The sequence below is a fragment of the Dama dama genome, chromosome 24 (assembly GCF_033118175.1).
Source record: "Dama dama isolate Ldn47 chromosome 24, ASM3311817v1, whole genome shotgun sequence".
In the NCBI taxonomy this organism is placed as follows: Eukaryota; Metazoa; Chordata; class Mammalia; order Artiodactyla; family Cervidae; genus Dama; species Dama dama.
The window spans coordinates 16,004,728-16,019,130 of record NC_083704.1 but is presented as its reverse complement, the minus strand read 5'-3'; the positions used below and the strand labels follow the sequence as shown (position 1 = coordinate 16,019,130).

Genomic DNA, 14,403 nt, shown 5'->3' with positions numbered 1-14,403 from the left:
AAAATGATCAAAATGATTTCATGTTATGTTTATTTTACCACAAAGAAAGGTTAGTTAATTTAAAAGTCAGCATAAGATGTGAATGAAATCAGAAGTATTCAGGAGCCTAAATCATTGAAGTTATCTGTATGGCCTTTCAGCTGATATGACCTAAACTTTTAAGTAAAATTAATAGGAAAATTCAGGAACTGGAAATTCAGGTTCAGAAATTACGAGTAAATCTAGTAAGCACTGGACCAGGTTTCTAAACATTATTCTGATTATTATGCTTTGAAATATTGGGCATATAAAAGCTGGTTAAAGGAAATAATTTGTAATTGAATAGGTATAGAAATTTATTCTCCATAGAGCAGTGAAAATGAAAACACAAAAAAGAAAGATATATTTTCATAGAATTAAATCTTATTTCTCACTAAATGCTTGGGGCAAGTGGAAGAAAACATGGGCTTTGAATATCCTTGGAACAAATGCTCTAGATTGTGCTGAATTATAAACCTTTTAAACTCATTGAATGTTCACTTTATCACTCAACTAATAACTAGGAACCACGCAAAGGGAAACATGAGACCTAAACATGTATTACAGTTTGAGTGCTTCTACCTTAGGGACGTCTCAACCATCAGAATTTTGTATTGTGTTGTTTTGGAATTTAAGTAAAGAAAAATACATGAGATGCAATAAAAAGACAAATACAGCTGACCCTAGAACAACATGGGTTTGAATTTTGTGGATCCACTTATACATTAGGGAAATGCAAATCAAAACCACACTGAGATACCATTTCATACCCATGAGGATGGCTATAACAAAAACATTTTTTAAATGGAAAATAATTAGTGTTGGTAATGATGTGGAGAAGTCAGAACACACCACTGGTGGCGAAGCAAAATGATTGCAGCTGCTACTGAAGATGTCTTAGGAACTCCTGAAAACATTAAACATAGTCCATCAGACCTAGCATCCACCTCTATATACACACTTAGGGAAATGGAAACATGTGTCCACACGAAAGCCTGTACATAAGTGTTCACAGTAGTATCATGCGTAACAGCCTCCAACATGGAAACAACTGAAATGTTCAACTGATGAGTGGATAAAAAAGGTGGTTATCATCCATAGAATGGAGTATTATTCAGCTATGAAAAAGGAATGGAGTGCTGATACAGGTTACAGCATGGATGAACCCTAAAAACATCACGCCAAGTGAAAGAAGCCAGGCACAAAAGGCCACATCCTCCATGACTCCACTTATATGAAATGCCCACAACAGTCAGATCCAAAGACAGAATGTGGACGACTGACTGCTGGGGGCTGGAGCAAGGGGGAGATGGACAGTGACTGCTGACTGGTGTGGTGTTTCTTTATGTGCAGACGAGACTTTCTGTAATTAGAAAGGGGCAGCGGTTGCTCATCCTTCTGAATATACTGAACACCACTAAAAACTGTATACTTTATTATTATTATTATTATTTTTTAAAACTGTATACTTTAAAATGTGAGTTTTACTGTATGTGAAGTACATCTCAATTTAAAAAGTTCTAATTGGATTTCTTTGGTGGTTTAGTGGTTAAGACTCCAGGTTTCCAAAGCAGGGGGCATGGGTTTGATTCCTGGTTAAGAAAGTTCCACATGCCACGTGGTGTGGCCAAAAAAAAAAAAAAAATTTTTTTTAAATAAATGAGAAATGCATAAGAATATAATGCTAAATTAGATAATAAAACATATAAAATACCAACACATAAAATTCAATATATAAAATGGAAGAAAGGGAATCTTATGATTTCTTAAGTCTAGAAAATACCAGGCTAATTTTTTTTTAAATCAGATCTTTAGGAATACACATTATGAATTTCCAAGAAAAGGATAAAACAAACGCATTTCTCAGATTTACTTAACCACATTACTAAATAAACCGTAAGTAATTCTTCAAGGATCTTGCTCCAAGGAAGACAGTGGGGAAATAACAATCAAGTTCTGGCAACCCGATTCAAAATGTACTAATTTTGTAAAGGGGGGACCCTCACCTTTGCTCTTAATATTTATAAAACTGAACAGTGCTTTGAGAATGATCTTCATAGAATCAAAACTCAAACTTTCAAGACGACAGAAAAGATGAGACCTCACACTAATATTACTACCATCATTTGAGCACTTAGCAAAGCTAGGTGGTTATTTTCCTTTAATTCACAAAGTAACCCCTTGAGGTACAGAAAGATGAAGTAATTTGCCTAATATCACCTGGCCAGCAGGTACTGGAACTGAGATCCAGATCCTAAGAATCTGATTCCAGTTCACGCTCTTAACTATATTGTCACAACTTATATCTTTATATCCCAAGTATAAGAACACACCCTTAGGCAAATAATAAAAGTTTACTTTGGATGAATTATCCTATGATTTTCAATTTAGCATAGACTCTCTTTTCTGTGAAAATGTACTATTCTGGTTCTCTTTTTTCTTTGACCAGGACTTTACACCAAATGTAGTCAATCTTCTTTTGTTACACACAGCCTTTCCTGTCGTTTTTTAACTCCCCATTTTCAACTATCCACCAATGAGAATGACTCAAATCTTACATCCTGGGCTCTGACCAAAATCAAGGCCTACATTTCTAACTGTTTGGTGGATCTCTTGTCATGCACTAAGAGTGAATAAAAGCAACCTCATCCCCATGAATACTCTATGCTTCCCTATTTTTCAATCTCCAGAAGTGGAACCCTTGTTGAAAACTCAGCCTCAGGGATTCCTACTTCTTAATCAAACTTTCTTTACACTATCCCTTGAATCCAACCTTTAATTTTCCCTTCAAGCAGGCCCTTACCACTTTCACCTATGATACTAATTTTAACTTCACTTTCTCCATTCCCACTCTCCTCCTATCCCTGTTATTCCATATTACACACTGTTAAATTCACCAAGAACTGACTCACTGGAAAAGACCCTGATGCTGGGAAAGATTGAAGGCAGGAGGAGAAGGGGATGACAGAGGATGAAATGGTTGGATGGCATCAATGACTCAATGGACATGAGTTTGAGCAAGCTTTGGGAGTTGGAGATGGACAGGGCAGCCTGGCGTGCTGCAGTCCATGGGGTCACAAAGAATCGGACACGACTGAGCGACTGAACTAACTAAATTCACCAATACCCAAAAAGCACCCTTACACTGTTACAATTTTAAATTTGGATTCTGTCACTGCTTAGTCAAATAAACACAGGCAAATGGGCAAAAATGAACTCAGTGTGGCTCCCACTGGCATCCCAAATCAGAAACTCAACCAAGGCCAATCCTATTCTAAGTATCTGTCCTAAGGGTCTACAAGTAAAGCAGGATCTATCCCACCCAATGGACAGTGCCCTGTTTCCTTGGAATATAACCCCCATGTCAAATTTCACTATTCTAGGGGGAACAAAGTTATATTCATTTTAAAAAAAACAGTTTGAATTCATCATCCTAAGTGTCAAAGGCAGGAGTTTACTATACAGCTATATAACAAGGTAAATATATGTATAGACATGTAAAGTTATATAACAATGTACATATAAAACATAGATGGACGTGTCTATATATAGACACACACACCCTTCCTACTAGGATGGGAACTCCACCCTCCCCAGGGACCTTGCCTCAACTATCTGATCGCTCTCCTGCCTGCACCCTCTCCCTCTATTGGTTTGTCCTTCTCATCCTAAGTAGGTTAAAAGCCTCTCCTATCTTTAATAAACAAACAAATGGGGAGTTCCCTGGCAGCCTAGTAGTGAGGATTCCGGGCTTTCACTGCCATGGCCCCGGTTCAGTCCCTGGCTGGGGAACTGAGATCCCATAAGCTGTGCGACCAACAGACAAACCGTCCCAACCCGGTTCGATTCTGTCTCATCTTCTCTTGGAGATGGACACAGGGCCAACTATTCTCTCACCTCCCTCCTGACTCTCTTCAAATGACTGCTTTCTGGCTTCTGCCCAAGTCATTTCAGAGAAACTGCTCATGCCAAAGTCACTCATGACCTCTGACTACCAAACCCAGTAGAATTTTTCTCTTCTTATCTTGCTTGTCCTTTCTGGATTTCCCATATCACTGCCACTCAGTTCCTTCTGAAACACTCCTCTCTGGGCTTTCTGCAATGCTTCTCTCTCCTGGTTTTCCTCTTGACTCCGTGATCTGTCTTCTTCAGAGTCCGACATGGGCTACCTCCTCAAACTTTAACGTAACCAAAGCTTCCAGACTTCATCTCACTCTCTTTACCTATGTCCACCCTAAGTTCTCTCCCTGAGTGATAGTGAGAGTCTTCAAATCTCTGCGTCCAACACAGACTTTTCTCTCTCACTCCTGACCCAACTGGCTGTTAAACACTGGGCTGTCCCACTGGAACCTCAGATTCAAAGCATCACAAATGGAATTTACCATGGTGGTACTGAATGGAGCCAAATGCGGAACTGCCAGCCTGCGTGTACATCCGTAATGCGAAATCCACGCAACTGGCATGAGAAAGAAAAGGTGTGTGTGTGCGTGTCCCTCAGCTATGTCCAAATCTCTGCAACCCCAGGAAGCCCGCCAAGCTTCTCTGTCCATGGAATTTCCCAGGCAAGAATACTGGAGTGGGTTACCATTTCCTTCTCCACGGTATCTTCCTGACCCAGGGATCAAATTCGGTCTCCTGCATTGCAGGTAGATTCTTTACCGTCTGAGTTATTTAGGGCTTTACAGACTATGCTTTAATTTCAAGAAATCTGAAATACAAAATTATACCAAGTGAAACTGTCAAAGAAAATGACTAATTCAGGTAGCTAGGTCTCAAGAGTTTACTGTGTTTAATTTTGTTTATTCTTCCATGACGCTCATGCCAAAAGAACACTGAAAGACAAGCTCAGACATAATATTTATTGTGTTGCTACGGTTTCCAAATTAACAAATAAAAGTCATTACTCAACTTCCTAGTAACTTCCCTTTAGTAGAAAATCTTGGGTACCATTTTTCTTAATTTGATCTTACAATATCAACTTTTTTTTTTTTTTAAGCTTTTGGTAGTTGAAAACCAAGTATATAAACTTTCCTGAGCATAAACAACAATATTAGATAAAATCTATGGAATTTTAATCCATTTTCTTCTGATGTCTAACAACTGTATCTTCCTTTTATTCAGAAATCTTCTGTCAGCAAAATATTCTTTCGGAATGAGAAGAAATTTAAGATTGCAGACTTTATTACTGAGGTTTGAATACAATCTAATAAATAAGATAGCACAGGAAAGCTGAAACTTTGGCTCAGCAATGACATGTCTTGCCAAAGGAAAATGTGATTCACAGTCCCAGCAGAAATACTTTGTGTGTGTCTTGGAGGCTGGGAGTAGGGGTTGCTAGTAATGGCTTTATATTTAGGATAATGATACTGTGCTATCTGAATTTTTTCTCCAAATGCCTGTAAGTCACAGAAATGGAGAAGATAATGACAATGAATTTTATACCAAACATATTTTAGTCACACTGACACAAAACTTCAGGCTCAGTAATCCTCCCTTAATTCTGGTTAGAGGGATAACTCCAGGAACAGTGAGACACCAAAAGTAACGTTGGCCATCACAGAGCCAGGGCTTTGGATTGCATGGGGAGGGGTGCCCCAATCACATCGGCCTCCTTCCTTTGCCTTAATTTCAGTGGGTAAATGGGAAAAAAAATGAAGACAGGTGCATTCATGCACTAATGCCACTGGAAAGATTCCTAATTGACTAAAAGTGACAACTCTTTCAAAGCATTTGTCTAATAAAAACATTAAGTACAGGACTTCCCTGGTGGTCTAGTGGTTAAAGAATCCGCCTGCCAATGTAGAGGAAATGAGTTCCATCCCTGGTTTGGGAAGATCCCACACGCCGTGGAGCAACTGACCCTGTGTGCGCCACCGCTGGGGCAGCCCATGCACTCACAGCCCGTGCTCTGCACCAAGAGAAGCCGCCGCAGGGGTAGGCCCGTGCCCCACCGAGAGCAGCTCCTGCTTGCCACCATCAGAGAACGCCCGAGCAACAACAAAGACCCAGCACAGCAAAGAATAAAACAAAAAACCAGTGAGTACAAAGCGGCAGAATTTTTTAAGAAAACCCTTAACTGGGTAGAAATGGAAAGAAAAGCATTCATTTTTCATAACTCTGAAAAGTTGACTCATATTTTATAATCTTTTATAAATTTTGTGTACCACCACTGAGCATATTAAAGGTAATTTAAAGAAGAGTAATTCTGCCTTCTATGGAAATACTTTTCAGACAAATCCAATTTGCACAGAACAATCTGAACCAAACACAAAAGGATGATCAAAGAAAGTGTCAACATTCAGAAGACTCGAGATCTGACCTGGAGTTCTTCAGGGCTCAGCCCAAGGAGTGACTACCCTCAACTCTACACTTTCTCTCTAGACAATCTCATCCACAACTCATGATTTCAATCCCTTTCTATAGGTGCACAAGTCTCAGATATGTATGTAGAGCCCAGACCTCTCCTTTGAGCTCCTGACCCAAACCCCCAAGCTGCTTCTTCAAAATCTCCAGACACATTAAATACCACACAGCCTAACATAAATTTACAGTGTTCCCTCTGCAAACGTCCTCCCCACACTAACGTTGCCTACCAAGCGACTGGATGCACAACCCCAAGCCTCCACCCCCGCTACCCAACCACTGCCACTCACTGAGCACCTTCTCTGATTCCATTCCAACCATCTCCCCTCATTGCCACAGTCGTCACTTTAGGCCAGGCCACTGCGGGCTCCCATGACTCATCTCCCTGCAACCACTAAGGTCTCTTTCTGGTATTATTAATAACAGCATCTCCAACCCACAGGAAAGTCATCTTTTGAAGGCACAAATCTGATCACGTCACACCCCTACACAAAATCCTTCATTTTTCCCCTTTCCTCTTTAGAACGCAGACCAAAATCATATCAGGGTTCTCAACCTAAGTCTTACTGACATTTGAACCAGAGAGTTCTTTCTTGTGGGGGGGCTGTCCTGGGCACTGTAGCATTTTTAGCAATATCCCTGACCTCTCCCCACAAATGCCAGTAGTGACAGGCAGAAATATCCTCTCACGTTGCCCACCGTCTCCTGTGGGACAAAGCCACTCGCTGTTGAGAGCCGCCAGCCTACATGATCTGGGTCCTGCCTGCCTCTCCAGCTACTCTCCTCCTTGCTGTCCACGTCACAGTCACAGTGATATCCTAAAGGCACAACAGTTAGGAGTGGAGGAGCCCAAGTACACTTGTAAACCCGACCCCTTTCCAGCTATGTGACCTTGAGCAAGTTACCTCACTTCTCCCTGCCTTGGATTCATCATGGATACAATGAGAACAGCAGACCACCCCACAGAGTTATCAAGAGGATTAAGTCTGTTTAAAGGACTCAGAACAGTGCCTGGTACATAATCAGAGCTCAGCAAAAGTTAGCTGGTGCTATTCCTTGAATTCTCCATATCTTTCAGCCTCAGAAGCTTGTCCCATGTTCTTCCCTCTGACTGTAAAGCTCTTCCTGGAATCTGACAGCTCCTCCTAAATCATTCCACTCCTTCTTCAAAACTCAACTGAAAGGGCGCTTCCTCAGGGAAGCCTTCCTAAAGCCGTCAAACATGTCAAGTCCCCCATCAAGTCCCTCATCAATAAAATCATTTACTGTTCACTCAAAGTACTTAGCACGGCTGTACATAAACATATTATTACTTTTGCTCAATTTTAAGAATGCTACTGGTTGTGACATATACTGACAACCACAGCTTTCAAGACAGAAATTACAATATTAAATGCAGACATTAATTTTAGGGTCAATTTTTTCCTCTAGCATCTAAGCTCTATAAGGGAAGCGGTCACGTTAGACCTTGTCCTGACCTAACACAGCACCTGTGAGAGTAGATGCTCAATAAACATTTACTAAATAAATGACATTCAAAATTCATGTTTCTTAAAAACCCCACTTTATTCTTAAATGAAAAATGGTATTAATACCCATAATCATTATTGATTATGGAAATTTTTTGCATTTTAAAAAACTGCTATCCTTCACACAAGTTTTTTATCCTTAATTCAACACTGCCTAAAAATGAACAGATTACTAGAACAAAACAGCAAAACAACTATGAGAAAATCATTAACTCTATCAAGCTATCGTGGCTGTTATTCCATAAAACAGTAACACTGGACAGTATTTTTTAAACTAAGCACAGTTCTTCCCTTTGTATCCTTCTTCTCTGCTAATTCATAATCAAATTTCTGGTTCTCATTACTAGGTGGCTGGAATCTACCATTTTAGGCAGCAAAATAATAAAATCCAAGCAACTATTCATCATCAGATAAATGGATAAAGAAAATGCAATATATACATACAATGGACTATCATTTATCCATAAAAGGAGGAATTAAGTTCTTTAAAACGGAAGAAAAAGAGGAATGAACTTCTGACACTTGCTACAACATGGATGAATCTTGAAGACATTATGCTAAGGCATTAAGCCAGACACAAGAGGACAAATATTGTATAATTCCAATTACATGAAATATCTAGAATTAGAAAAATTCATAGGGACATAAAGTAAATCAGAGGTTACCAGGAGCTGAAAGAGGGGGCAAAGGTGTTATTGCTTAATGGTTACAGAACTTCTGTCTGGGGTGATGAAAAGATTTTTGAAATAGACAGTGGTGATGGTTACATATATTTTGACCACAGCTTAAAAATTAGTCATGTAAAAACCATTGAATGGTGTGCTTTAGAGGAGTGAATTACATGTTATGTGAATTATATCTCAATAAAGCTAGTGTTAAAAAAAAATGAAATCTGAAAGTTCTAGCAGCGACAAATGCTAAATAGCCATAGAGTTTCCTTTTGTCCTTACTATTACAAACAGGTGTGCACACAGAATATGTTTACATGCAAACTCTGCTCAACATGACAGTTTCCACACATTTCATTTGCTAGACTCTAACCCTTATGGCAGAAAGTGAAGAGGAACTAAAAAGCCTCTTGATGAAAGTGAAAGAGGAGAGTGAAAAAGTTGGCTTAAAGCACAACATTCAGAAAACTAAGATCATGGCATCTGGTCCCATCACTTCATGGGAAATAGATGGGGAAACAGTGGAAACAGTGTCAGACTTTATTTTGGGGGGCTCCAAAATCACTGCAGATGTTGACTGCAGCCATGAAATGAAAAGACGCTTACTCCTTGGAAGAAAAGCTGTGACCAACCTAGACAGCATATTCAAAAGCAGAGACATTACTTTGCCAACAAAGGTCCATCTAGTCAAGGCTATGGTTTTTCCAGTGGTCATATATGGATGTAAGAGTTGGACTATAATGAAAGCTGAGCACTGAAGAATTGATGCTTCTGAACTGTGGTGTTGGAGAAGACTCTTGAGAGTCCCTTGGACTGCAAGGAGATCCAACCAGTCCATCCTAAAGGAGATCAGTCCTGGGTGTTCATTGGAAGGACTGATGTTGAAGCTGAAATTCCAATACTTTGGCCACCTGATGCGAAGAGCTGACTCATTGGACAAGACCCTGATGCTGGGAGGGATTGGGGGCAGGAGGAGAAGGGGACGACAGAGGATGAGATGGCTGGATGGCATCACTGACTCAATGGACATAAGTTTGAGTAAACTCTGGGAGCTGGTGATGGATAGGGAGGCCTGGCGTGCTGTGATTCATGGGGTTGCAAAGAGTTGGACACGACTGAGCAACTGAACTGAACTCCTATAAAAGATCAGTTTCTACGCCTGTCATTGATTCTGTTTTTTAATTTTTTTTTTTTTTGGCTGTGTCGGGTTTCAGTTGTGGCATGAGGGATCTTTGATCTTTGTTGTGCTTGTAGGATCTTTTAAGTTGCAGCACATGTGAACACTTAGTTGTGGCATATGGGATCTAGTTCCCTGACCAGGGATGGAACCAGGCCCCCTCATTGGGAGTGCAGAGTCTTAGCCACTGGACCGCCAGGGAAGTCACTGTCAATGACTCCTTAGATTTAAGAGAACTGTGCAAGATGAGTATGAATTTTGAGGGGGGTCCTGAATCTCAAAAGAAATCACAGAATTTTAGAACTGGAAAGACATTCCAATCATCAGGTTCAAAAGTAAGCAACATTCTGATGAGTTTCATTTGAAGGGAAGTGCAGAAAACATGTTTTCTTCATCATTTCGGCTCTACAACAAGGAAAGGAGTAATATTCCAGGCTTCAGTGATGCTGTAATCAGACTGCCTGCAAACCCTTCAAGACCCTTCTACTTTTCATAGAAACACTCACCATAACACTCACAAACCTGACTGTGGTGAGGCAGCATAACTGGCTTTCATCCTTCCCCGTCCTCCCTCTCAGATGCTAGCTGCCTAAGGGTCCCCAAGTTGATACGCTCTGTGCTTTTAGGTAATTTTCACTGACAGTCAACTCTCCAACAGCATTCTTCCCAAACCTGGGGGACAATCAAAGTCACAGGAGCAAACAAGGTAATAAGCATCCAGATGGGCCTTCTGATAGCCTGGAGAACCTGCTGGGACCTCCCCCAACACCTGTTCTCACGAGCGAGCGCCGTGACAGATATGCCCTCCTGAGAGAGCAGCAGCTCACCTACCACAGCAAGGCAGGACTCCTTCACAGAGCAGTCTCCAAACATTGCAACATTTCCAAAGATCCATACAGGTTTTACAAGATAAGAAGAATCCTAGAGATAGATGGTGATGACGGTTGCACACGTGACTGTACTTAAACCCACAGAACTGCACACTGAAAAATGGTTACAGTGGTCAATGTTATGAGTACTTTATAACAATTTTCAAATGCACTCAGTTCCACATGTTAGCACACAAATTATTCAGTGTGCAGAACACCATTAAGCTATTTGTCATTTTTAGTTGTTACGAGGGTTCTGTTAGTTTTAATTCCTAACCCAAGGCATTTCTGTGTGTGTGAAAGGATGATCCTATCAGAGAAAATAAAGATTGGGGACTATCTATGAATGCCCACTGTCCAACATATGAGTGGACAATAAAGAACTGGCTATGAAAACTTGAAAGAGAAAAAAAGAATCACAAAGGATATATGAAAGATTATTAAGACTGCTAAACCTATTTCCTCTAAAGTTTCACAACAACTGCATCATACATTAGGCACTCATTCTTGCAAATAAAATCTTCAATCTTAAAAGAAAAAACTAGTCTTTTAAGTTTCAGGTTTAAGCTGACCAGATCATTAGAGTTGGAATATTCACGTTCAGAGTTCGGAAGACAGACATGAAAACTAGGAATCAGTTCAGTTCAGTCGCTCAGTCGTGTCCGACTCTCTGTGACCCCATGAATCGCAGCACACCAGGCCTCCCTGTCCATCACCAACTGCTGGAGTCACCAAACCCATGTCCATTGAGTCGGTGATGCCATCCAACCATCTCATCCTCTGTCGTCCCCTTCTCCTCCTGCCCCCAATCCCTCCCAGCATCAGGGTCTTTTCATTTTTTTTTTTTTTTTTTTCAAATCAAGAGTTTTTATTGTCTCTTTAAAATATCACAACTGAGTCCACAGAACCATCTGCTATCTTGTTTCTGCAGCAGGATCACTGAGAATCAGGGTCTTTTCAAATGAGTCAGTTCTTCGTATCAGGTGGCCAAAGTATTAGAGTTTCAGCTTCAGCATCAGTCCTTCCTATGAACACCCAGGACTGATCTCCTTTAGGATAGACTGGTTGGTTCTCCTTGCAGTCCAAGGGACTCTCAAGAGTCTTCTCCAACACCACAGTTCAGAAGCATCAATTCTTCAGCACTCAGTTTTCTTTATAGTCCAACTCTCACATCCATACATGACCACTGCAAACACCATAGCCTTGACTAGATGGACCTTTGTTGGCAAAGTAATGTCTCTGCTTTTGAATATGCTGTCTAGGTTGTTCATAACTTTCCTTACAAGCAGTAAGCGTCTTTTAATTTCATGGCTGCAGTCACCATCTGCAGTGATTTTAGAGCCCCCCAAAATAAAGTTCATTTTAAATGCTTAGAAAAGTATTTGTCACATAGTAAGCACTCAAGGGTTAGATGCTTGAATGATACCTCATTTTGAAAATGAAGCATCATATCCAAAAAAAGTTAAAATACCTAGGGACAGCACAAAAAGAGCCTAAAACATACTGGGATTTCCTCCCCTTATAGAAACCTGGGTATGTAAATCTCTCCAAGTTTGGGATCAAACATTCTGAGAAGTTTCAATTTTCAACTAAATATGTGGCTTCCAAAATATTTCATTCAGGTAAATTCTTAAGATCACTGTAAAGTGTTAGCCAATGCTTCATTTTTAAATATCTTTCTCCTTTTCATCTAAAACTATCTCACCAATTTTTAAAAACAACTTTGTTAAGGTATTATCACAGTTTTGTCATCAGATTTTAGACAACTTCCCTCTGCCTCAAATATCCTCCTACAAAATTTGACTTTCAATTCAAAAGCTGAGTAGCTTACAAAAAGAAAAATGTAACAATGAGCTAAATCCAAAAAACCACTGTGTGATATGTCAAAAGGCAACAGCACTAGTTTTACATGAGTTATTTACTAAGAATAACAAAGAGGAAGTGATGCGGGAACAATTCGCACCCAAAGAATACAATCTGAAAATGCTCTAAGTGCTTCTTCTACCAGGTTAGTATACGGTCAGGTCTGCAACTGCAGACAGAGTTTGAAACAAAGTTGGCTCCTCACTAAGAAATCACAGCTGGGAGTTATCTGAAATGTCCAATAAGCAACAGGAAATGCTGCCAGAGATCTAATAGGTGACACTCCTTTCCTTTTTGTCCTTTTTTCTGAGTTGTCAACAAATCAAAACAAAAATGCTCCAGAAGCTCTATTACTAGCTAAAAGTTAAACACAAAAATTCCACTGCAGTTATCTCAAAAACTGCTAAGATGCTGAATCTGAGCAGACACCAAATAAGGACTGTTTCTGTCAACAATTATATAGTGCTTCCTGGAAGATACTAACTGTAGAGCTCAAATGAGCATTTCTATAATAGAGCTATCATATCTTCAACATTCTAATTACCTTAAGCTTCAATAATGAATATTAATTATAAATTTCAAAACATTAGGACAAGTCCCTGGAGGTCAACTAAACCACAAAAATAAAATGAAAAATTAATTTTAGATAACTTGAGCAAATACCCAAGTAAAGAGACAGTAACTGCATTTTATTCTAATACAATATTTTGGAGGCTGTATTTAACATCTAATTCACAGTAAACATTCTGAAACTAGCTCAATGAATGAATCTCTGTATTTCTCCCCCCAGCATCTTTACAACATTCTCTTTTATACAACTCAGTGGTGAGAGAGGTTTTCTAGACATACCTCTCTGGCAATGCTACTCAAAGCTTCATCTTCTGCAGAAAATCGGTCTTTCACAGGTGTCCTTTTCCTTCCAGAACCAGGAGTCCCCATCTTGTCTTCTAAATAGTCTTTAAACAATGAAATGTGACTTCACTGTTTTCAGTCCTGAAATAAAAAAGAAACAGAATAATTTACGATGTTTCTCTTTATATAGTTTTAATACTCACTTACACTTTTAACAATGAGAAATTATATTTAAGTATCAATTACTGAAATTAGTCACCACTTTGTCTTCCACTATCAGTTTTTTCCCAATAAATTTTAGAATGTTTAAATTTATACTAATTACTAAATCTCCTATGCTTTTCACCATATTATCCACAGCACTCTGTCAGAACGTATTATATTAGCTTCAGAAAACTGCAAACAGCAATAATTTTACTTAACAATTTAAAATTACTAGAGCTATTTCTAAAATCTATTTCCACTCTAGAGAGAAAAAAACATTTCACAGGTCATTCAGCCTAAAACTTTGAGAGTGCATATTCAAGAAAATTTAATACAGAGCCTTAAAGCTACAAAGGCAAGTTGGCTTTTAGTGTAAATCAAGAAACAATTCCACTTAAACCACTGTTGTTGTGTAGTTGCTAAGTTGTGACCAACTCTGCAACCCCACGGACTATAGCCCACCAGGTTCCTCTGTCGATGGGATTTTACAGGCAGAAATACTGGAATGCGTTGCCATTTCCTTCTCCAGGAGATACTCCCGACCCAGGGATCGAATCTGCTCCTTCTGCATTGGCGGGTGGATTCTTTATCACTGAGCCACCAGGGAAGTTACCACATTAAAAAAAAAAAAAAGAATAAAGTTTATTATTCTGCAATTAGCAATAAACAACAATGTCTGTTGTTCAGTCTTTAAGTTGGGTCCAACTCTTTGTGATCCCATGGACTGCAGCATGCCAGGCTTCCCTGTCCTTCACTTTCTCCTGGAGTTTGCTCAAACTCATGTTCATTGAATCGGTGATAACTATCTAATCATCTCATCCTCTGCCGCCTCCTTCTCCTTTTGCCTTCAATCTTTCCCA

The 14,403-nt window shown here is 39.6% G+C and overlaps 1 protein-coding gene across 12 annotated transcripts in view; it reads right to left on the bottom strand.

The window, feature by feature from the left end:
• The window catches only part of LRRFIP2 (LRR binding FLII interacting protein 2), a 106,007-nt gene that overhangs the window by 68,316 nt on the left and 23,288 nt on the right, over positions 1-14,403 (bottom strand). For 11 of the 12 annotated variants that reach the window (XM_061127738.1, XM_061127724.1, XM_061127728.1 and 8 more), the window contains exon 2: positions 13,337-13,480. In XM_061127738.1, the coding sequence (XP_060983721.1) occupies positions 13,337-13,426 (90 nt within the window). In that variant the 5' untranslated portion in view covers positions 13,427-13,480. Of the gene's footprint in view, positions 1-13,336; positions 13,481-14,005; positions 14,114-14,403 lie in introns of those variants that run through there. The other variant, XM_061127725.1, reaches the window with a different exon arrangement.